The following is a 25,248-nucleotide window of genomic DNA, read 5'->3' as shown; positions in this document are numbered from 1 at the left end:
CCCAACTACACTGTTCATCCTTTTTGATTCAATGGCCTTTTGATAGGTGCCACCTCAAGGCTCCTGACACCAGATCCTAAATGGCACCCTATTCCCTACATAGTGCAATACTTTTTACCAGGGCTCTCGTCACAAGTAGAGCACTATATACCATGTGTGACGCAACCCAGTTATACTCACTGCTTTAGTGAGATCCAGTTGGTCAGGGGGCTTGATCAGAGTCTTTCCTTGCATCCACTCATCTCCTACTTTACCCATCTCTGTTCCATCTTCCTCATCCTGGCCAACACAAACAGTAACCACCACATATACCTTATTAGGTTGGTATAGCCATAGAATAATAGCAACATAAGCACATAGGTTTTTGACAAGCTAAATCTGGCTTGCCTAATGCTAATATGGATAGTTAAATGGACATACCTTTTTCTTGCTGACAGCATTGGCAGCCTTTGCCGCAGGTGCCTTCGGCTGGGATAGAGCATTTGACTCCTATACAAAACAGACAGATTTCACATAAGTTTGTTTCACATAAGTTTGTTTCACTAGGGATGCATCTCAATAGTCTACAGTCAATCAGTCAGTAGCTTTGTCTGCCTGTCTTCTCTCCTTCATCTGCAATGTTCTGAAAATTAAACTATAGATGACAGCAACCAGGCATTTGCCTCTCACCTGTTCAGTTCCAGGACAGGGGACACGAAGAGGAAGCCACTGTACACTCTTAGAAAAAAAGGTGCTATATAGAACCTAAAAGGGTAGAACCCTTTTGGTTCCAGGTAGAACCCTTTCCACTGAGGTTTCTACATGGAACCCAAAAGGGTTCTACCTGGAACCAACATGGGTTCTCCATGGGGACAGCCAAAGAACCCTTTTGGAACCTTTTTTTCTAAGAGTGTAGACTATTGAGATGTCATTAATACATTAGTAAGAAAAACAGTCACTCTGCTTATTATTAGCAACGTTACTACAATGTTGCAATCGTGCATGCAGCATTGCGACACCACATTAGCTAAGTTAGTTAGCTAGCTAATAACGTTAACTTTAGAAAACGTTGCCTGCTTGGATTTCACAGTCTTGTAAGGTACAGGCATTGTGTTTATAATAGATAAACTATCGATAAGAAATACCGTCTTAATGTATTGATAACGCTATAAAACTTTCTAAAATAGGGGAGAAATTAAAACTTTTCAAGCTGCTAGTGCAACTCCCTAGCCTGAGTACCAATTTTCTAACATTTTGCATGCATCCAAAGAGTAAAATTGATTGAATGATCCATACAAATATACCAGACAATTGTACTGTATAGCTGGGTGGCAGGTAGCCTAGTGGTTAGTGCGTTGAACTAATAACACGAAAGGTTGCAAGGTCGAATCCCCGAGCTGACAAGGTAAAAATATGTAGTTCTGCCCCTAAAAAAGGCAGTTAACCCACTGTTCTTAGGCTGTCATTGAAAATAAGAATTTGTTCTTAACTGACTTGCCTAGTAAAATAGTGTGCCTAGACTACATGTCAGATAATTGGATGTATATATCAAATAATATACACCTATATTGTCGACGTTCTTGTGATTTCTTAGATTGATTATTTCATGCATTAACCCATCTTGCCATCACTCGTCCATGATTGGACGGTGGTGTCATGAATAATGTAAATATTTTTCCACACCCGGAAGATGGTATCGACGTATCTCTGTCTGTTTTGGTTGAGTCACCTCGGACCATGCCTTAACTACTGATGCCTTACTGAGTGGCTATAGGCAGAAAACAAACTAGAATCATGCAAACTAACAGATAATTCTTGCGACAAACTAAGGCCTTATTTGATTATTGTTATGCTTACAAATGTTTAGATCTTACATCGGTTTGACGGTGTAACGAACGATTCGTCAAAATGATGGAGGAAGAAATGGATAGGTTCCAAGTACCCCCAGTAACAGAGACACAGCCCTTGGTAAGTGTAATGTGTTGTAGCGTTTATTGTTATATTTTAGTGTTCAAATTATGTTGCAATTAAGCCCAGAACTACAATGTAAATGCGTGTACTATTGGTTTGTCGAACATCCTTGTCATACAGATAGCCAGCGACTGGTGGCTTGCTGGGGGGTCCCATTCTATATGACAATGTCAATCAATGAACCCATTCTATATGACAATGTCAATCAATGAACTCATTCTATATGGCAATGTCAATCAATGATCCCATTCTACTTCACAATGTCAATCAATGATTTTATGGAGTCGTCGTTTGCATTGCTTCTGACCGATAACATATGATTGAATGGACTTCATCTGGCCATCGTTGACATCGATTAGTCTTTAACTAAACTGGTGACGTGTTATTTCTTGTGAATTGGGGAGGCGGAAGAGCTCGCTTCGATATGTTGACGGTTGCTGCTGGTCGGGTGAATAGCTGTTGTCTCCAGCTGATGCATAGTCCCAGCCAATGATTTATACACTGCTCAAAAAAATAAAGGGAACACTTAAACAAAACAATGTAACTCCAAGTCAATCACACTTCTGTGAAATCAAACTGTCCACTTAGGAAGCAACACTGATTGACAATAAATTTCACATGCTGTTGTGCAAATGGAATAGACAAAAGGTGGAAATTATAGGCAATTAGCCAGACACCCCCAATAAAGGAGTGATTCTGCAGGTGGTGACCACAGACCACTTCTCAGTTCCTATGCTTCCTGGCTGATGTTTTGGTCACTTTTGAATGCTGGCGGTGCTCTCACTCTAGTGGTAGCACGAGACGGAGTCTACAACCCACACAAGTGGCTCAGGTAGTGCAGCTCATCCAGGATGGCACATCAATGCGAGCTGTGGCAAGAAGGTTTGCTGTGTCTGTCAGCGTAGTGTCCAGAGCATGGAGGCGCTACCAGGAGACAGGCCAGTACATCAGGAGACGTGGAGGAGGCCGTAGGAGGGCAACAACCCAGCAGCAGTACCGCTACCTCCGCCTTTGAGCAGGAGGAGCACTGCCAGAGCCCTGCAAAATGACCTCCAGCAGGCCACAAATGTGCATGTGTCAGCATATGGTCTCACAAGGGCTCTGAGGATCTCATCTCGGTACCTAATGGCAGTCAGGCTACCTCTGGCGAGCACATGGAGGGCTGTGCGGCCCCACAAAGAAATGCCACCCCACACCATGACTGACCCACCGCCAAACCGGTCATGCTGGAGGATGTTGCAGGCAGCAGAACGTTCTCCACGGCGTCTCCAGACTCTGTCACGTCTGTCACATGTGCTCATGTGCTCAGTGTGAACCTGCTTTCATCTGTGAAGAGCACAGGGCGCCAGTGGCGAATTTGCCAATCTTGGTGTTCTCTGGCAAATGCCAAACGTCCTGCACGGTGTTGGGCTGTAAGCACAACCCCCACCTGTGGACGTCGGGCCCTCATACCACCCTCATGGAGTCTGTTTCTGACCGTTTGAGCAGACACATGCACATTTGTGGCCTGCTGGAGGTCATTTTGCAGGGCTCTGGCAGTGCTCCTCCTGCTCAAAGGCGGAGGTAGCGGTACTGCTGCTGGGTTGTTGCCCTCCTACGGCCTCCTCCACGTCTCCTGATGTACTGGCCTGTCTCCTGGTAGTGCCTCCATGCTCTGGACACTACGCTGACAGACACAGCAAACCTTCTTGCCACAGCTCGCATTGATGTGCCATCCTGGATGAGCTGCACTACCTGAGCCACTTGTGTGGGTTGTAGACTCCGTCTCATGCTACCACTAGGGTGAGAGCACCGCCAGCATTCAAAAGTGACCAAAACATCAGCCAGGAAGCATAGGAAATGAGAAGTGGTCTGTGGTCACCACCTGCAGAATCACTCCTTTATTGGGGGTGTCTTGCTAATTGCCTATAATTTCCACCTTTTGTCTATTCCATTTGCACAACAGCATGTGAAATTTATTGTCAATCAGTGTTGCTTCCTAAGTGGACAGTTTGATTTCACAGAAGTGTGATTGACTTGGAGTTACATTGTGTTGTTTAAGTGTTCCCTTTATTTTTTTGAGCAGTGTATATACACTAGATGACAGCGACGTTTTGAAGCCACCGCGCGCGCCTCCATCTTCGCAAAAAAATATTCTGGAAGCTTAGAAATGCATTCATAAGTCTACATTTGTTTTTGCCGTTTATTCTATTAGACACCTTAATGCACACCAGTGGCGACCCATCATTCAGGACAGGAGGGGCAGAGCCCCACGTGTTTTTTGTTGTTGCCTGTTTTACATGTTATTTTGGCATTAATACGTGTCACAAATCAGTTTGTAAACAATGTAAAAAAAAATATATGTCATTGAGTTAGAGGTCTTGGTGGTTCCAAACTTCTTCCATTTAAGAATGATGGAGGCCACTGTGTTCTTGGGGAACTTCAATGCTGCAGAAATGTTTTGGTACCCTTCCCCAGATCTGTGCCTCGACACAATCCTGTCTCGGAGCTCTACAGACAATTCCTTGAACCTCATGGCTTGGTTTTTGCTCTGACATGCACTGTCAACTGTGGGACCTTATATAGACTAGAGGTCGGCCAATTAATCAGAATGGCCGATTTAATTAGGGCCGATTTCAAGTTTTCATAACAATCGGTAATCAGCATTTTTGGACACCGATTATGGCCGATTACATTGCACTCCATGAGGAGACTGTAGCAAGGAGCCATGGTAAGTTGCTAGCTAGCATTAAAGTTATCTTTTAAAAAACAATCAATCTTAACATAATCACTAGTTAACTACACATGGTTGATGATATTACTAGTTTATCTCGCTTGTCCTGTGTTGCATATAATCGATGCGGTGCCTGTTAATTTATCAAAGAATCACAGCCTACTTCGCCAAACGGGTGATGATTTAAAAAGCGCATTCGCGAAAAAAAGCACAGTCGTTGCACCAATGTGTACCTAACCATAAACATCAATGCCTTTCTTAAAATCAATACACAAGTATATATTTTTAAACCTGCATATTTAGTTAATATTGCCTGCTAACATGAATTTATTTTAACTAGGGAAATTGTGTCACTTCTCTTGCGTTCTGTGCAAGCAGAGTCAGGGTATATGCAGCAGTTTGGGTCGCCTGGCTCTTTGCGAACTGTGTGAAGACCATTTCTTCCTAACAAAGACCGTAATTAATTTGCCAGAATTTTACATAATTATGACATAACATTGAAGGTTGTTCAATGTAACAGCAATATTAAGACTTAAGGATGCCACCCGTTAGATAAAATACGTAATTGTTCCGTATTTCACAGAAAAAATAAACGTTTTTTTTTCTCGAAATGATAGTTTCTGGATTTGACCATATTAATGACCTAAGGCTTGTATTTCTGTGTGTTATTATATTATAATTAAGTGTATGATTTGATAGAGCAGTCTGACTGAGTGGTGGTAGGCAGCAGCAGGCTCGTAAGCATTCATTCAAACAGCACTTTCCTGCATTTGCCAGCAGCTCTTCGCTGTGCTTCAAGCATTGCGCTGTTTATGACTTCAAGCCTATCAACTCCTGAGATTAGGCTGGCAATACTAAAGTATCTATTAGAACATCCAATAGTCAAAGGTATATGAAATACAAATGGTATAGAGAGAAATAGTCCTATAATAACTACAACCTAAAACTTCTTACCTAGGAATATTGAAGACTCATGTTAAAAGAAACCACCAGCTTTCATATGTTCTCATGTTCTGAGCAAGGAACTTAAACGTTAGCTTTTTTTACATGGCACATATTGCACTTTTACTTTCTTCTCCAACACTTTGTTTTTGTATTATTTAAACCAAATTGAACATGTTTCATTATTTATTTGAGACTAAATTGATTTTATTGATGTATTATACTAAGTTAAAGTAATTGTCATTATTACAAATATATATATAAAAATCGGCCGATTTTAATCGGTATCGGCTTTTTTGGGTCCTCCAATAATCGGTATCGGCATGGGAAAATCATAATCGGTCGACCTCTACTATAGACAGTTGTGTGCCCTTCCCCAAAAATATATTTAATACATTTTAGAATAAGGTTGTAACGTAACAAAATGTGGAAAAGTTAAAGGGTCTGAATACTTTCCGAATGCACTGTATGTAACTGTAACAATACCCCCCATCACTAATAACGGATGACAATAATGATGCTGGCATGGATTTACTGCTATTATCTGTTTACTCCTTAATTGTGTGTGTGTGTTGGTGATAAATGAGTGGTATAGCTCAATCATTGACATACGTTTTTTCTCAACCTGCTTCTTTTAAATTCTCAACATTGAAATTGACCTCAAACAAACTGAGATTAAGTCAAAGCCTATTTTTTATATATTTTTATTTAATTTTTTATTTTTAAAGCTACTTCTCTGATTATGCTAATACAAATGCCATGTCTGTTACATAGGAGTTGAATGTCATTGCAGACTATCAGAGAGTCAAAGAGCCAGCTGTTCTGTTGTACTGAGAGCTCTGTGCATTCTCATGCTAATCAGTTCATTGTGAATGCTAAAGCACATGAATCAACTCGGCACCTGCTTCTCAAATTTTCAGAAAAATCGACTTCACATGAATAAAAAGAAAAGCTGTCCTGTGTAGATTTATGGCTATGTCCTAGTTGGGCCAACCCTCACTCAAACAGCACTAGAATGATGACATGTAGCCTATAATACAAATACCACATCCAATTTAACTGACAGGATTTTGAATTTTCTGCCTAACTTTGACCTCTGGAACTCCGTAGGCCTACATTTACAAGATCCACCTGATCCTCCATTTTGCTCTAGTATTATTTCCTATGTTTTGCACTGAATGACATCAGTGTAATTGCTGTAGGCCTAAGTCACAGTGCAGGCCTCACAAAACACTTGAGACAGTACTGGATACTAATTTCCAAGACAGGCTCGTGGCCGGGTCTCCTGATCAAATCAAATTTTATTTGTCACATACACATGGTTAGCAGATGTTAATGCAAGTGTAGCGAAATGCTTGTGCTTCTAGTTCCGACAATGCAGTAATAACCAACGAGTAATCTAACCTAACAATTCCACAACTACTACCTTATACACACAAGTGTAAAGGGATAAAGAATATGTACATAAAGATATATGAATGAGTGATGGTACAGAACGGCATAGGCAAGATGCAGTAGATGGTATCGAGTACAGTATATACATATACATTATATTAAGTGGCATTGTTTAAAGTGGCTAGTGATACATTTTTGATCAATTTCCATTATTAAAGTGAGCTGGAGTTGAGTCAGTATGTTGGCAGCAGCCACTCGATGTTAGTGGTGGCTGTTTAACAGTCTGATGGCCTTGAGATAGAAGCTGTTTTTCAGTCTCTCGGTCCCTGCTTTGATGCACCTGTACTGACCTCGCCTTCTGGATGATAGCGGGGTGAACAAGCAGTGGCTCAGGTGGTTGTTTTCCTTGATGATTTTTTTTGCCTTCCTGTGACATCGGGTGGTGTAGGTGTCCTGGAGGGCATGTAGTTTGCCACCGGTGATGCGTTGTGCAGACCTCACTACCCACTGGAGAGCCTTACGGTTATGGGCGGAGCAGTTGCCGTACCAGGCGATGATACAGCCCGACAGGATGCTCTCGATTGTGCATCTGTAAAGGTTTATGAGTGTTTTTGGTGACAAGTCGAATTTCTTCAGCCTCCTGAGGTTGAAGAGGCGCTGCTGCGCCTTCTTCACCACGTTGTCTGTGTGGGTGGACCAATTCAGTTTGTCCGTGATGTGTACGCCAAGGAACTGAAAACTTACTACCCTCTCCACTACTGTCCCGTCGATGTGGATAGGGGGGTGCTCCCTCTGCTGTTTCCTGAAGTCCACAATCATCTCCTTTTGTTTTGTTGACGTTGAGTGTGAGGTTATTTTCCTGACACCACACCCCGAGGGCCCTCACCTCCTCCCTGTAGGCCGTCTCGTCGTTGTTGGTAATCAAGCCTACTACTGTAGTGTCGTCCGCAAACTTGATGATTGAGTTGGAGGCGTGCATGACCACGCAGTCATGGGTGAACAGGGAGTACAGGAGAGGGCTCAGAACGCACCCTTGTGGGGCCCCAGTGTTGAGGATCAGCGGGGTGGAGATGTTGTTACCTACCCTCACCACCTGGGGGGCGGCCCGTCAGGAAGTGGGGCGGTAGTCGTTTAGCTCAGTTACCTTAGCTTTCTTGGGAACAGGAACAATGGTGGCCCTCTTGAAGCATGTGGGAACAGCAGACTGGGATAAGGCTTGATTGAATATGTCCGTAAACACACCAGCCAGCTGGTGTGCGCATGCTCTGAGGACGCGGCTGGGAATGCCGTCTGGGCCTGCAGCCTTGCGAGGTTAACACGTTTAAATGTTTTACTCACGTCGGCTGCAGTGAAGGAGAGTCCCCAGGTTTTTGTAGCGGGCCGTGTCAGTGGCACTGTATTGTCCTCAAAGCGAGCAAAGAAGTTATTTAGTTTGTCTGGGAGCAAGACATCCTGGTCCGCGACGGGGCTGGTTTTCTTTTTGTAATCCGTGATTGACTGTAGACCCTGCCACATACCTCTGTCTGAGCCGTTGAATTGCAACTCTACTTTGTCTCTATACTGACGCTTAGCTTGTTTGATTGCCTCGCGGAGGGAATAGCTAGACTGTTTGTATTCAGTCATGTTTCCGGTCACCTTGCCCTGGTTAAAAGCAGTGGTTCGCGCTTTCAGTTTCGCGCGAATGCTGCCATCAATCCACGGTTTCTGGTTTGGGAATGTTTCAATAGTTGCTGTGGGTACGACATCGCCGATGCACTTTCTAATGAACTCGCTCACCGAATCAGCGTATTCGTCAATGTTGCTGTTGGACGCAATGCGGAACATATCCCAATCCACGTGATCGAAGCAGTCTTGAAGTGTGGAATCAGATTGGTCGGACCAGCGTTGAACAGACCTGAGCGCGGGAGCTTCTTGTTTTAATTTCTGTCTGTAGGCTGGAAGCAACCAAATGGAGTCGTGGTCAGCTTTTCCGAAAGGAGGGCGGGGGAGGGCCTTATATGCGTCGCGGAAGTTAGAATAACAATGATCCAGGGTTTTACCAGCCCTGGTTGCGCAATCGATATGCTGATAGAATTTAGGGAGTCTTGTTTTCAGATTAGCCTTGTTAAAATCCCCAGCTACAGTAAATGCAGCCTCAGGATATGTGGTTTCCAGTTTACATAGAGTCAAATAAAGTTTGTTCAGGGCCATCGATGTGTCTGCTTGGGGGGGAATATATACGGCTGTGATTATAATCGAAGAGAATTCCCTTGGTAGGTAATGCGGTCGACATTTGATTGTGAGGAATTCTAAGTCAGGTGAACAGAAGGACTTGAGTTCCTGTATGTTGTTATGATCACACCACGTCTCGTTAATCATAAGGCATACACTTCCAACAATTAAACAAGTTCAATTCGAGCAGTTATTTGAAAGAGTAAGAAAATTTCAGCGCATCGTGCCGACAAAAACAAGCATCTTTCTGGTAAGAAGAGGGGCGCCCCCCGCCATTACCAGTAAAACATAATCAAAACCTATTTCTTTCACTTACTTGATGTGCTGTTTCGTTGTTCATTTGTTCAGTCTCAACCAGGATTTCATCATACATGTCAAGCAGTGAAGTTTTAGCTCTGTCTGTCCGTGGCCTCACTTCCTCGGTGCGAACTGTCACTGTGTCCGTTTCCATCTTGTCCAGCTGTGTCTGTAACATTTCACGTAAACCCTGTTTCTTGTCTGCCTACTCGGTAGTGTGTTTCGGGGCTCGAGGTGCTCGACCAGTCAACGAGGCCAACATCATCATTGACAGAGAACGGTTGATTGTCAAGGGCAATGAATTCCATTATCTTGGCGTTTAATGGATTTCGCCTTTGAGTTGTCTCGCTGAAATTTTCTTACTCTTTCAAATGACTGCTCGAATTGAACTTGTTTAATTGTTGGAAGTGTGCACTTAGTATTTTTTAACTTTTGTTCTGTGTAGCGCTGTATTTTTAATTGCGTCATTATGTCATCTACCTATGTTATATAGGTATGCATGTCAGCTTCCGATATGCTTACCAATTTTATATCGTACAACCCTAGTTTATATAGTAGCCCACTGCAGGGGAAGAGAATTGTTCTAATGATTTACATCAGCTATTGTGAAGACCAAATAAATGAAACGGGTAATAAAGTTGGGCTAATGCAAGTGGTGGATTGAATAACTAGGCTATATTATCACATGCTGTCATAAGGAAGCATTCTGTGACAGGGACAGTAATGACAGCAAATGATTGTGTTGATTATGTGTACAAAACAGCGCTACAAGTTGCCCTGCTGCTCTTTTTGCAGTTGAGTTCATAAACTTTAATCAGCGGAGAACGAATGTACCTTTCCAATCTGCCGTGGCATTACTACACTTTAATGGTGAGGGACGTTTCTTTACAAACCCGTGTCCAATCGCCTTGGGCCCGGACCCTTACTAAACCAATCACAAGCTTCAATCTGCCGCTGTTCATAGTGCAGTGGCAGTGCTGTTACATTGCTTGTGATGTAGAATTCAAAACTCATTTGATGCACAGTTAAAAAGTTAACGCACTGAATATACACTGGATTAATGAGAAAATATAGCAGTTCTTTATTCAATGCGTGAGAAATAGGTGTGGCGTGTGTCTCACGCCCAATGTGTGAGTGTTGGCATCACTGTATTAGTATGAGGTCTCTAACATGTATCCCTCACACCTAATGCACAGTGAGAGCTCACTTCATTAACACATACACTATGCATCTTCTACATGCATCCATTTTAATTTAAAGACATCAAGAACATAATTTGGTCAGATATACATGGATGTGTAGTGTCAGCATTGGTTGCTGGCATGTCATGCATAATTTTGCTAGGGGTGGCAGGTAGCCTAGTGGTTAGAGCGTTGGATAACCGAAAGGTTGCAAGATTGAATCCCGAGCTGACAAGGTAAGAAATCTGGCGTACTGGCGTTCTGCCCCTGAACAAGGCAGTTAACCCAGTGTTCCTAGGCCGTCGTTGAAAATAAGAATTTGTTCTTATTTTACAAAAGGTAAAAAAGGTAAAATAAAAAATAATCTTGCCAATGAAAAAATCATGAAAGTAGTTGGCAATATCAGTGGGTTTTGTGATGAATGAGCCATCTGATTTCGATGAATGATGGAGCGGAGTTTGCCTTTTTGCTGAAAATTTCATTTAAGGTGCTCCGAAGCTTTTTACTATCATTCTTTGTAATTTACAGTGCATTCGGAAAGTATTCAGACCCCTTCCCTTTTTCCTTATTTTGTTACGTTGCAGCCTTCTAAAATGGATTAAAACATAATATCAGAGTCTTTCAAATGAACTTTAATAGTAGTTCCTTTTAAAATAAAATCTAACTCACTCCAATCTTCTGACATAAGAACAGTCCCAAAATATATGGTTAAGAGTCACAACCACAAAACACATATTTGTTATCTATAGCTATTTTGAATCTGTGTATAATAAATGAGGATCCGGTGTGAGAAACAGTCACTAATAAATCGGCAGAACCCAGAAGATGAGGCAGACACAGCAGTACTAGAGACGGTGGTTTAATCAAGGTAAAAGATCTTCAGGCAAAAATATAAATCCACAACGTCAAAAGTAAAGCCAAGAGAAAAAACGGATATCCTCCAAAATACAAAGAAAATCCACAAAGTGGTAAGAACAGCAGGGAAAAAACAAACCTCAAAAGACTAATAAAAAATAAACAAGAACAAAACCAGAGTACCTCTGGAAAATCCAACAAGAGAAATATATGTTCACAGCATGGCTATGGCTGGGTGCTAACATACAAACACAGAGCAAAGAACTGAGGGACACTAATGGTTTGAATACCTACAAGGAAATGAGGCACAGGTGAAAACAATAACTAGAAGGGAAAAAAAACAAAAGGTTCAAAAAGGCGCAATGGGGACATCTAGTGACCAAAACCAGATTAGTCCTGGCCAAAACCTGACAAAAGGTGTGCTTGACTGCTGTTGTTATTGCAGAACGCTCTGATCAACCCTTAAAGAGCTGGGTTTGGGTAAAGCTTAAGAGGGTGTGAACGATGCGGAATGGGTGTAGACAAAGAAGGGCTCTCCAGTAGTAGTACCAAAACATTTATTTGCAAATTATGGTGGTAAATCAGTATTTGGTCAATAACAAAAGTTTATCTCAATACTTTGTTATATACCCTTTGTTGGCAATGACAGAGGTCAAACGTTTTCTGTAAGTCTTCACAAGGTTTTCACACACTGTTGCTGGTATTTTGGCCCATTCCTCCATGCAGATCTCCTCTAGAGCAGTGATGTTTTGGGGCTGTTGCTGGGCAACACGGACTTTCAACTCCCTCCAAAGATTTTCTATGGGGTTGAGATCTGGAGACTGGCTAGGCCACTCCAGGACCTTGAAATGCTTCTTACGAAGCCACTCCTTCGTTGCCCGGGCGGTGTGTTTGGGATCATTGTCATGCTGAAAGACCCAGCCACGTTTCATCTTCAATGCCCTTGCTGATGGAAGGAGGTTTTCACTCAAAATCTCACGATACATGGCCCCATTCATTCTTTCCTTTACACGGATCAGTCATCCTGGTCCCTTTGCAGAAAAACACCCCCAAAGCATGATGTTTCCACCCCCATGCTTCACAGTAGGTATGGTGTTCTTTGGATGCAACTCAGCATTCTTTGTCCTCCAAACACGACGAGTTGAGTTTTTACCAAAAAGTTATATTTTGGTTTCATCTGACCATATGACATTCTCCCAATCTTCTTCTGGATCATCCAAATGCTCTCTAGCAAACTTCAGACGGGCCTGGACATGTACTGGCTTAAGCAGGGGGACACGTCTGGCACTGCAGGATTTGAGTCCCTGGCGGCGTAGTGTGTTTCTGGTGGTAGGCTTTGTTACTTTGGTCCCAGCTCTCTGCAGGTCATTCACTAGGTACCCCCGTGTGGTTCTGGGATTTTTGCTCACCGTTCTTGTGATCATTTTGACCCCACGGGGTGAGATCTTGCGTGGAGCCCCAGATCAAGGGAGATTATCAGTGGTCTTGTATGTCTTCCATTTCCTAATAATTGCTCTCACAGTTGATTTCGTCAAACCAAGCTGCTTACCTATTGCAGATTCAGTCTTCCCAGCCTGGTCCAGGTCTACAATTTTGTTTCTGGTGTCCTTTGACAGCTCTTTGGTCTTGGCCATAGTGGAGTTTGGAGTGTGACTGTTTGAGGTTGTGGACAGGTGTCTTTTATACTGATAACAAGTTCAAACAGGTGCCATTAATACAGGTAACGAGTGGAGGACAGAGGAGCCTCTTAAAGAAGAAGTTACAGGTCTGTGAGAGCCAGAAATCTTGCTTGTTTGTAGGTGACCAAATACTTATTTTCCACCATAATTTGCAAATAAATTCATTAAAAATCCTACAATGTGATTTTCTGGATTTTCTTTTCTCATTTTGTCTGTCATGGTTGAAGTATACCTATGATGAAAATTACAGGCCTCTCTCATCTTTTTAAGTGGGAGAACTTGCACAATTGGTGGCTGACTAAATACTATTTTGCCCCACTGTACCATTTTGTATCTCTGAAGAAAAAAAAAAGTAGGTGGAACTTAATTGGAAAACATGTGATGTGGTTCCATACACTGGCTTAATATTTATATGGTGCGACTGGATTAATAAGAACTTTTATCCAATGTAAAAAAACACAATTTTACATTTTGCTACGTAAGACCGATTTGAGCCGGTCGGTCACATATACCCATCAGCAACCACAGCTAATGAAATCACTGTAACCCTTAACAGAAAGTTGCAGTCTGTTTTGAAGTGGGTGGCCAATAATAAACAGGTCCTGAACATGTCTAAAACTAAGAGCATTGTATTTGGTACAAATCATTCCCTAAGTTCTAGACCTCAGCTGAATCTGGAAATGAATGGTGTGCCTGTTGAACAAGTTGATGAGATTAAATTACTTGCTGTTACCTTGCATTGTAAACTGTCTTGTCAAAACATATAGATCCAATGGTTGTAAAGATGGGGAGAGGTCTGTCCGTAATAAAGAGATGCTCTGCTTTTTTGACACAACTCTCCAAAAAGCAAGTCCTGCAGGCTCTAGTTTAGTCTTATTTTGATTATTGTCCAGTTGTGTGGTCGAGTGGGGCAAGGAAAGAACTAGTTAAGCTGCAGCTGGCCCAGAACAGAGCGGCACCTCTTGCTCTTCATTGTAATCAGAGGGCTGATATAAATGCTACGCATGCCAGTCTCTTTGCTAAGAGTTGAGGAGAGACTGCTTCTTTTTATAAGAAACATAAGAAACATTCATGTGTTGAAAATCCTAAATTGTTTACACACACACTTACCCCACCAGACATGCCACCAGGGGTCTTTTCACAGTCCCCAGATCCCAAAACAAATTCAAAAATGCGTACCGTATTATATAGAGCCAATATTGCATGGGAAAATATTGCATTGAACAGCAAACCTGGTTTTTAAAAAAATGATAAAACAACACCTCACTGCACAACGCCTCTCCCCTATTTGACCTAGATAGTTTGTGTGTATGTATTGATGTGTAGGCTACGTGTGCCTTTAAAACATTGTTTGGTGTAGTTCTGTTCTTGAGCTGTTCTTGTTTATTAATTTTACATAAATGTGATATTTCAGTTTATATTTTAATATACATTTGTACAGAAAAATAAAAACCTATTTAAAAAAAAAAAAAAAATACAATTTTAGAATAAGGCTGTAAAGTAACAAAATTTGGGGTCTGAATACTTTCCGAATGCACTGTATGTCATGTTTTTTGTGGATCCAAGGAAGAGTAGCTTCTGCTTTTGCAACAGCTAATGGGGATCCTAATAATATACCAAAATGTAGGCTATTGCTTAATGACATGTCTGTCTACAGTGTAGACTTTACACAGTACCTGTTTAAATGTAATAAACTGTGCTTGTTAAACTGAAGGCAGCAGAATGGGAAAACTGCAAGGGAGGGAGTTGTTTCAGGCTGTGCCGCTTGTTAGTGGTCTGTTGTTTCAACACGTCAGCCAGTTAGTTCCCTGGAGAGAATGCAGCGGTATTTTCAGACTGCCTTGCAGGCCTCGCCCATGTGGGTTCTCCACTCCGGCCTACTTTAGCTGGCTGTAACAGGGCCAGGCTTTTGGTGAACATAATGCAGGGCTCTGTCAGTGGAGTAGGCTGACCAGCCAGCCAACCAGACCCTCAACCACCCAGCAGCTCTTGGCTGTGTCCCAAGTGGCACCCTATTCCCTTTATTGTGCACTACTCAAATGTAATTCACTTTTTAGAGAATAGGGTGCCATTTGGGATGCTCTTCCCTCTCTCTTACCACTGGAGCTCCAAAAGGAATACCCCGGGTGACGTCACTCACAGAAAGCCACACTGGCCTACTCCCAGCCCCGCCAGTAGTGTGCTCTGGCAGTGGCAACTGACCTAGCAGAGTCACAGGCAGGCACATATACACGTACACACACTGAACAGTGGCCTCTGTCACCGGCTTTCACCTCACGTGAGCAGAGGCTAACCTAAACAGTAAAATATAACCCCCCCCTATTTCCACCTGTTATGTTGCAATGGTTTGCCTGTTTTGGAATTGCAAATAGGGCTGTTGTATATGGAAGCTGATTTGTGCCGTAGGGGTCAAATGTATAACAACCACAGCAAATCTTGAAATTTGAACACATCTAATAGAAAATGTCCTTATCAAACATGGACAAATTATCATCTGTTTTTGTTCTGCAGCAGGACCCAGCAGCATCCGACACCTCTGAGGCCGATTCTGACACTAGAGAAGGTGAAACGGTGGCCATGAACTACAAGCCCTCACCACTGCAAATGAAAATAGGTGAGCCTTATTATAGCATCTCCACCAGACACACACACACACACACACACACACACACACACACACACACACACCTCTCCACTCCTCGTTTCCTACATATGTACAGCATCACTGTGCCTGTGTTTACTAACACATGGTGACCTTCACTAAGACCATCTGTCTATCCGTTTTTAAATCATTCTGTCAGTCAATATACAGTTTAACAACATACAACCACCAGCTGTAGCATTTGAGTGAATTCATTGCCAGAATCTCGCAGTATCCCTTTTAATTAGTTAATTAAGTAATTCTCTCAGTCAGTAGTTCATCTATTATTTTGCAACAACGCTGTGTTCTTTGAGTGAACACAATAAATATTTCTGATGGGCGTATACAAAACTGGGATTGAACCTTCACAGTTTTGATATTGCTTTTCTTCCTATTAGGCTACATGCAGCACTTCATGCATGAACCATGTAGAAAGGCAGGTTCTGCCAGATGCACTGAAGTGATGAAATTCTTCTTTGCCATGAACTGTATCTCTGTAACATTATTCCTTACCACGTTGTGTGGAATGTTTCGGCATAGAGCTGTCGAAATAGGTTCTGAGTTACTGACTGATAATGTCATAGTTGAATATATGGGCTGTTTCCTCCATGAATAGGCCTAATAAAGTTTTAGTGTATTAATCTTCCTGAGCATTGCTATGGTTGTTTGGGGTTTATTGGCCAAAGCCAATACCCAGATTCTGCTGGAGCCACATAAAGGTCCTCTTTGATTGACAGAGTCTAGCAGTGACAGGCTGAATTTACTTTGAAAGAGCGAGGTGACAACTTCCAATCCCATAACCATATCTCCCTCCCTCTGTCTCTCCTGCACTCAGTTTCTCAGCAGCACTGTGCTTCAGAGATTAAATAAATAAAGTGTCAGGTTTATGGTAATTGGGCTTTGCATCACAATCATCTCTTGGCAGCTTGGTTATTCTTTACTGCACTGCAGGGGAATTCCAAGCACACATGCCACAGTGTGGAAGTCATATAGAAGTCAAGCCCAAAGTTTACAATAACTACTGACATGCTACTCCAGTAGGGCTAGGCTTATATGAGGTATCAATGACCACAGTGTCAGCACAACCAGTGTTGCAGTGCAGTTGCCTACTTATATTGATTTTAGTCATTTTCAGGTGGAAGGTAGTGATAGATCTGAATGCTAACAAATAAATTATAGACCAACTAAAGCAGGAATGGGCAACTTATTTAATTGTTTTACTCAGTCGGTGACTAACTGTTGCAAGTTAGAATTTGGTTGTGCGTCAGCAGTTTTTCTCATGTTATGTCAGTCACTGATAGCCACTCAATTATCCCATGTCAGCTTAACCATTTTAGTTTGGTAAGTTTGTCTAGCAGACTGCCGTCTAAATTTAGTAATCATAGCCGAATTACCAGCCGAGGGGCCCCCATTGATTTTGAGCCAGTCTCAAAATGTGTATAATTGCAGGAAATTTGCTGTAAAACAGTTAATTTTGCTCTCCCCATGGGAAAATGAATAGAATTGCATGAATTGCAGACCCGTGAGCAACTGCGGTCCCTCATGATAAGTTCAGATTTTTTGTGGCCCCCACCCCCATCAAAGTTGCCCATCCCTGCACTACATGAATAAAAGCAGATGAACAAGCAAATAAATGGAATACATTGTGGAAAAGGGTAGTAGTATTTCACCTGATACAGATCGAAGAAGTGGGATGGGGTTTACAGTCATCGTTTTAAGTCAGATAGTAAAATGATTCGGTCTGCACTGAAACTGGAGGATCTGAGTTGAGTACTGTGTGTTGAGCAGGAATGACTCCCCAGATGACAATGGGGTGACAGTTTAATTCATATATATGATGGAATCTCCTGTGATTGGCAGAGAAACAGAGAGAGCTGGCCAGGAAGGGATCAGTAAAGAATAGCCCCGTCAACCACCAACCTAAGAAGAACAACGGCATGGCCAGAACACGGTAACAATAAAGATCACACTATTGGTTTCCTATGCTTTTAACATGCTCTTTTTATTATTTGTACCGAAGTCACTTCAAGGCAGCTTGGTGCTTGGTTGACTTCTTTTGTAACATTTTGTACAGTCCCTTCAATTTGAAATTCTATAACAAGTTAGAGAAAGGTTTGTCTGTAAACTATTACGCAGAGAAAGAACAGTCATTCAAATAATTTCTACACCAACCCTGCAAGGGGACAGCCAACCAGTGTTTATGATGACAGTTAACATTTATAACACAAAACATAAACCATTAATATTAAAACAGGGACTTTAGAAATGGTATCCTTGTGGATTGTGAATGCTAAATTCAGACTCACTTTAGTTGAAAAACCTTGGGCCTGGTTCAGTCAAACCCATTAACAGGGGCCCTTTCCCTTTGTCTGTAATTCTAGTCCCTGGGTGGATTATCAGATATGGTAGAGCAGCTCCCCCTAAACCCAGAGCCCCAGTTTATAGGCAGCAGCCACATTAGCCTGGAGGCCAGAGATTACCCCAAAGCGCACTAACCAGGCTAGGAGAGTGCTAACCCCTGCTGTGGCTGACTAGGACAGTTGCTGCTGCTGAGGTTGAGGCTGGTTCATGGTATTTATGATATCACAGTTTTGTCCCAGATTTAGCCACGTGTCTATTGTATTCAAGAGATCTGAAGAGGAAACCAGAATATCATAATTTTGGCGCCACAGTAACTGGAATTTAGCTAAGATTTGACTTTGAGGAGTACCCCCATTTATCTTCTGCTAAATTTGATTACAGAGTTGGTGGCTCTCACCTCCTCTTCACACACCTCCTATGTTTTATGCTTCTAATCTCCAAGTCTCTTCTTTAGTTTGGTGGTGCCAAACAAAGGCTACTCCTCTTTAGACCAGACCAGCCCGGATGAGAAGCCCCTGGTAACGCTGGACACAGACAGGTAACAGTGAATGTAATGTAACTCTGGGATTTAAACAAGGTGAGAAAAACAATCCTTATTGAAACCCATCTCACATCTTGCTAATGTCTTGGGCTACTTTCTCTAAAACTGGCGTCCAACAGCCCTGTTCCAGAGATCCACTGTGAGCCTTCAGCCTTTTAAAGCGCGGTCACAATGCATGGGGAACTACTTTCCTGAATTCAATACAGCCTGAAAGAGTAGCCCCTGCCAGAAAAAAAGAGTGACACGACTCGAGAAAAGTTTGAGCCTCTCTCTTAGCAGGCAGAGGCATTCCCAAATGAGGGAAAAATCTTCTCCCAGTGTGCCGGATTAGAGGGCTTCTGATTTGGACCGCCGGGAAAAGAGGCTCAGGGTCCTCCCTCCTTCTGTGCTCCCAGTGCTCCCTGCACAGTGTAGTAGTGTGTGAGACAGATGGTCTGTGTCCCAAATGGCACCCTATTCCCTTAATAGTGCATTACTTTTGATTAGGGCCCTTGTCAAAAGTAGTGCACTATAAAGGGAATAGGGTGCCATTTGGGATGCATTCATGGGTCCCCCACCCTGTGTTGTTTTTGTTTTCCATCATGTTCTCAGCCGATGGGATCTCCTTTACTGATATCAGCGCTATGGCACCCATCCAAATGATAATGTCATGCTCTCTCTCTCTCGCTCTCTCACAGACACCTGTTTGTCTCCCTTATTCCAGCTATGCATGCACACTCACTCCCTCAATTATTCTCTTTCTGTTGTTCTCTCTTTGTCTCTCTTACACACACTCACACTCAATTTCACTCTCATTGTTGTTCTCGGTCTCCTCTCTCACACACTTTTGTATTATGTCATGTGCCCTTACTCGAACGCACACTAAGAAACACGTAAACACATGCATTAATACATGAAAGTGCATACAGTACATGTTTGTGTTGAGGTTGTTGTCTTGAGTTTGGGCGTGTCTGATAGAGTTCAGCGTCATTAAGAATGCTGATCCTGACTCATTACTGGAGTCAGGATCAGCAGAAGGTTTCAGATTGTCTTTGCTGGTTGTCTATGCTAGAATAAATGAATCCTTCTGAAATGTCAGTCTTTATGGTACCTTATTATCTACTGGGGAGATGCCTGGAGATATAAAATAACATAGCACTGCATTTTGATTTTCATAAATCTTTCTGGGAGAGAAACACTGAACACTCAACAATTTCCAAAGTATCCGTCATTGTAAATAATAATTTGTTCTTAACTGACTTGCCTAGTTAAATAAAGGTTAAATTAAAGTATCCCAAAATGAGTTGAGACTTCTCTATTTGTCTAGAAATTAAGCTCCATAGCACAATATTGTATTATTTACGGATGTTTGACTTCTTTTACTGTCGCTATCAATCTTGTTTCTGTTGCCCCCTGGTGTTAAGGAGGTCCAGGAACCTGTTTATTCATCTTTTCTTGTTTCAGTGATGATGACTTTGACATGTCCAGATACTCTTCGTCTGGATACTCCTCAGCCGAGGTGAGATGTCTGAGGGACCAGGTATCTATGCACTACATACAGCTAATGTCACCTCAACCCTCTTATACGCTGTCATATGCACTACATAACCTGTCATGACATTGTCCTGCTTATGTTAATTCCCATGGCCTTTATCCTGTAACCTGAATCTCATCTCTGACCACCATTCACTTTAGTCAATTTATAACTAAGGAGTTTCTATCAGTCATGATTTATCCATACATTACAATCAGCACTTGCTGACATCAATAATGCTTCATCACCATTCATTTCTATTCATGTATTCGTCTATATGTGTTTGTCTATTGATGTGTTTTAGTTGTAATTTTCTCCCTATTGTCTCACTACAGATTAATCTTTTGACACCATTACTTGGTGTTAGGTGTACGACTATACAACGACTAGCACAACCAATAGCATTTTTAAAGTTCCGTATGTTGTACCTAAAACATGTACGATTTCAACTCAATAATGAGATGTGTGGTTCTTATTACTATGATTGTGAAATGATCATGTTTTTTTCCTCTGTCCCCTGCAGCAGATCAACCAGGATCTCAACATCCAGCTTCTGAAGGACGGTTACCGGCTGGACGAAATCCCTGACGACGAGGATCTGGATCTGATCCCGCCCAAATCAGTCAACCACACCTGCATATGCTGCCAAGCCACCACCTCCTCAGCCTGCCAGATCCAATAGCCCCTCCCACAATATACGCCATGACTCCGCCCCCTGCAGTGAGCTCACCTCACCACTGGGGCGGCGACAGGGAGACAGAATGCCCTGATCGGAGGGGGAGAAAAAACAGAAGAATAGGTCTATTGGAATTAGTGTGGATATGAAAAGGGTGAAAATGCACAAAATATGTACTCCTATGGTAGGACATGTGCGTACATTTGTTTGTTACGTTCCAGTGAGGTACTAGTTTTTTTTTTTGTCTGAGTAGTATTCTTGGAATAAAACACAAGGATAAAAGAAGGACTCAAGAATGCAGTGTTTCCAAGATTGCGGAATAGATCTTCGCCTTTGCATGTCCTCCTGAAAGTCTTTGTTTCTGTTACGGTACGTATGGAGGGATTAACAGCCAATGTACTGTGAGCATGGAAAAATAACAAACATTTGATTGAACAGAATGAATAGTTGTCTGTGTGTATCATGTCCAAAATAAAACATGTTCAGTATTACAACATTTAAAAGATTTAAGGAAATACAGCTACATACATAAACACCATGGAATCACAAATGTCTGGTAAATGCACTACATGGCCAAAAGTATATGGACACGCCTTCAAATTAGTTGATTTGGCTTTTTCAGCCAAACCCGTTGCTGACAGATGTATAAAATTGAGCACACAGCCATGCAATCTCCATAGACAAACATTGGCAGTAGAATGGCCTTACTGAAGAGCTCAGTGACTTTCAACGTGGCACCATCATAGGATGCCACCTTTCCAACAAGTCAGTTCGTCAAATTTCTGCCCTGCTAGAGATGCCCCGGTCAGCCGTTATTGTGAAGTAGAAACATCTAGGAGCAACAACGACTCAGCTGTGAAGTGGTAGGCCACCAGCTCACAGAACGGGACCGCCAAGTGCTGAAGGACGTAGCTTGTAAAAATCATCTGTTCTTGGTTGCAACACTCACTACCGTGTTCCAAACTGCCTTTAGAAGCAACAGCACAAGAACTGTTCGTTGGGAGCTTCATGAAATGGTTTTCCATGGCCTCACACATGCCTAAAATCACCATGCGCAATGCCAAGTGTCGGCTGGAGTGGTGTTAAGCTCGCCGCCATTGGACTCTGGAGCAGTGGAAATGCATTCTCTGGAGTGATGAATCACGCTTCACCATCTGGCAGTCCGACGGACGAATATGGTTTTGGTGGATGCCAGGAGAAAGCTACCTGCCCGACTGCATAGTGCCAACTGTAAAGTTTGGTGGGTGAGGAATAATGGTCTGTGGCTGTTTTTCCATGGTTTGTGCAAGGCTCCTTAGTTCCAGTGAAGGAAAATCTTAACACTACAGCATATAATGACATTCTAGACGATTCTGTGCTTCCAACTTTGTGGTAACAGTTTGGGGAAGGCCCTTTCCAGGGCTTAGTGCACAAAGCAAGGTCCATACAGAAATGGTTTGTCGAGATTGGTGTGGAACTTGCCTGCACAGAGCCCTGACCTCAACCCCATCGAACACCTTTGGGAAGAATTTGAACGCCGACTGCAAGCCAGGCCTAATCGCCCAACATCAGTGCCCGACCTCACTAACGCTCTTGTGGTGGAATGGAAGCAAGTCCCTGCAGCAATGTTCCAACATCTAGTGGAAAGCCTTCACAGGAGAGTGGAGGCTGTTATAGCAGCAAAGGGGTGACCAACTCCATATTAATGGCCATGATTTTGGGATGAGATGTTCGACGAGTGGGTGTCCACATACTTTTGTAGTGTATATATTTTAGGTTTCCAATTCCAAGGACCTCACTAGTTGAAATGCAAAGCGAGTTTTGATTTGAGGGGATTTGCAGTTGTCTTACTTCTATCCTCTTTCATTCTTTCCCTGTTGTCGTGATACGTGTTTAATTCCCTAGAGTTGATGTCCGCACCCCTGCGGAAATCTAATTAACATAATAAAAACATCCCCATCAAAATCTCTGTTTTACATGAAGGTGAGGTGTGTCACATACAGAGACATCACAATAACTATTCTTATCTACGACTTTGGTATATAACTCGAAAACAGCTTAGCATTTTCCTTACTGTGCCAGTTAGATGAGCATCCTCACCAATACAGTAACTGTGGGGTTAGGCTCTCTTAACTTGACCCAATGCAACCGTCGCCTGGTCCCAGATCTGTTTGTGCTGTCTTGACAAACTCCAGTATGGTCAGCGAAAGACAGCACAAACTGATATTAGACCAGGCTACTGCATCCTTACTCTCTAGTGCCCATTCGCTAGGGTCATTTACTTATGCAGTACTTAACTTGGAGAAAAGCGTGAGAGTTGAAAGTGCATAGGTCACATATAGCCTGGTTTCAGATCTGTTTGTGCTGTCTTGCACATTGTTTGGCATGACAATGACCATAGGAGTTGGCAAGACGGCACAAACTTATCTGGGACCACGCTAGTGAAGCCAGTGTGTATTTAGTGCCATTCTACTAATGTCCACATTAAAATTATTTTATCTTATTTAGTGGATATTTCTATAACTCTTAAAAGGTTTCCGTTACCCCTCAAAAATCATTGTGTATTAGGTCTTCCTGCTCATACTTGTACTCATTGTTAATTTCAGTTTATGCTGTCATCACTTGTCTACTATTGTACTTCTGATCTTGGGATATTTTCCTTTTTGCGTGTGTGTAAATTGCTTTGAACAGTTGAATGAAAATTGATTATTATTATTATTATTACACATAGGTAAGAAAAGCTAATTTTCCAATGTGCTCAATAGGATTAACGTGCTAACACAATCATGTGCTAACGAGTACTGTACCTGCCATACTGTAATACCATTTACTAGTCCTGACACCCAGTGGGTGTGGGTACTGTAGTTTAACTGTGCCAAAGGCACATTCCTTTCCTGGTATGATGGTGTAAAATACATAATTCTTAATGAAGCCATCCATTATGGCTGTTAACAAGAGATGGTGTTAAATTATTATATCAATATACCAGTTGAAATGGAGAATGTGTCCTTTATTCTGACTTCTGGAGCAGGGATGATACCAGCAAACTTGTACTAATGATAGTGGTTGGGCAGCATGTCCACCTTTACACACAGCAGCCCATGTTCTCCAGGCTATAGTGCTTCCAGAAGTAGGCTGTAGTGCCACCTTGTGCTTCTCTCACTGCCACCGACACAGTCACGAGCCATTCATAGGAGTCTGTGCAACCACACATGCACAGTACACACGGTACACAAACACAGCGTGCACTATAAAATGTTTCACATTAAGAATTGCAACTTGTTGAAAGGGAATGTCTAACAATCCAAGACTGTGTATAGCATACTGTATGTAAAGAAAGGGATGGAAGATGTAAGGATGTTCTTTACTATACTGCTTTGGGTGCTTGGTTATCCAATGCATTCCACTGTAGTGCGATGAATGATATGAGGAAGGGTTGACTCCAGTGTGAATCCACTCAAATGATGGACAATTCAAGTGCAAACAGGTCAATCCAAAACAATGAAAATACCTGCTGTTTTGTGATGTGCAAAACAGGGAACACTGTGTTCAGTAGGCACGAAATGGAAAAACGCTTTGTCTACATCATTCAAGATAACATCATCCTAATGGCAAATGCAATGGGAATGTATACCTGCTTTGGCTGAGACCTAAGCGTTAGTTTCCCCTGTCATTGAACTGAGTTCATACTCCATCTCACCCCTGAGTTAACTAAAGTAGAGTATGCCTTAAGTAATGCATTTTAGTGGAAGATATTTATTGCCAGTGGTATGTTTTAATTTATTTGAAAAAATGGGTATGCATTTTAACATGGACACAGAGGGCAACACTTTTACATCTGTGAAACTGCACCGGAATATTACAGTACTCACAATATTTTGAGTTTAGTGCCGTTTTGTGGATGTATAAGGTTGTCCATAGTCTATTTTTATTCAGACACTTATTATGATTGTAAAGAAGATGTGAACAATTTCAGTATGTAACAATGTTATTGTTCTGTGTAGTGTATCATGTCTACTAATAAATATCAGAGGTCTGAATTAAAAGATGTGATGCAAGTTCCAGGAAGAATATGCACATCCAATGGTCAGGTGCTGTCTGGAAAAAAACTAAACTAAATAAAATAAAACAATGTCAGAAACTCTGTAATGCATGTTGTCTTTTGCTCTGTCCAAAAATAATTCCATCTTTGAAAAAACTTTGTAAACTTTGCACTTGGTGAGAGTTTCTGATAAAAAAAAATGTTGAGAGCAAATTGTAAGCTATTGCCCAATGACCAGGGGCGTGTACAGTAATTACCTACACCAGTGAAAG

The 25,248-nt window shown here is 42.1% G+C and overlaps 1 protein-coding gene across 2 annotated transcripts; it reads left to right on the top strand.

The window, feature by feature from the left end:
* The first annotated feature begins 1,635 nt into the window (after window positions 1-1,635).
* LOC139535975 (protein FAM219A-like) lies at window positions 1,636-25,078 on the top strand. 2 transcript variants are annotated; one of them, XM_071336009.1, is made up of 6 exons: window positions 1,636-1,947; window positions 15,735-15,837; window positions 17,725-17,815; window positions 18,680-18,763; window positions 20,210-20,264; window positions 20,803-25,078. In XM_071336009.1, the coding sequence occupies exons 1-6, from the start codon at window positions 1,888-1,890 to the stop codon at window positions 20,959-20,961; spliced, it is 552 nt and encodes a 183-aa protein (XP_071192110.1). In that variant the 5' UTR covers window positions 1,636-1,887; the 3' UTR covers window positions 20,962-25,078. The 2 variants fall into 2 exon arrangements, with proteins under 2 accessions (XP_071192110.1, XP_071192108.1); XM_071336007.1 differs by having other exon boundaries at window positions 20,210-20,285.
* Window positions 25,079-25,248: the final 170 nt, after the last annotated feature.

Source organism: Salvelinus alpinus, chromosome 12 (assembly GCF_045679555.1).
Source record: "Salvelinus alpinus chromosome 12, SLU_Salpinus.1, whole genome shotgun sequence".
Classification (NCBI taxonomy): domain Eukaryota; kingdom Metazoa; phylum Chordata; class Actinopteri; order Salmoniformes; family Salmonidae; genus Salvelinus; species Salvelinus alpinus.
This window is presented reverse-complemented; position numbering and strand designations above follow the sequence as displayed.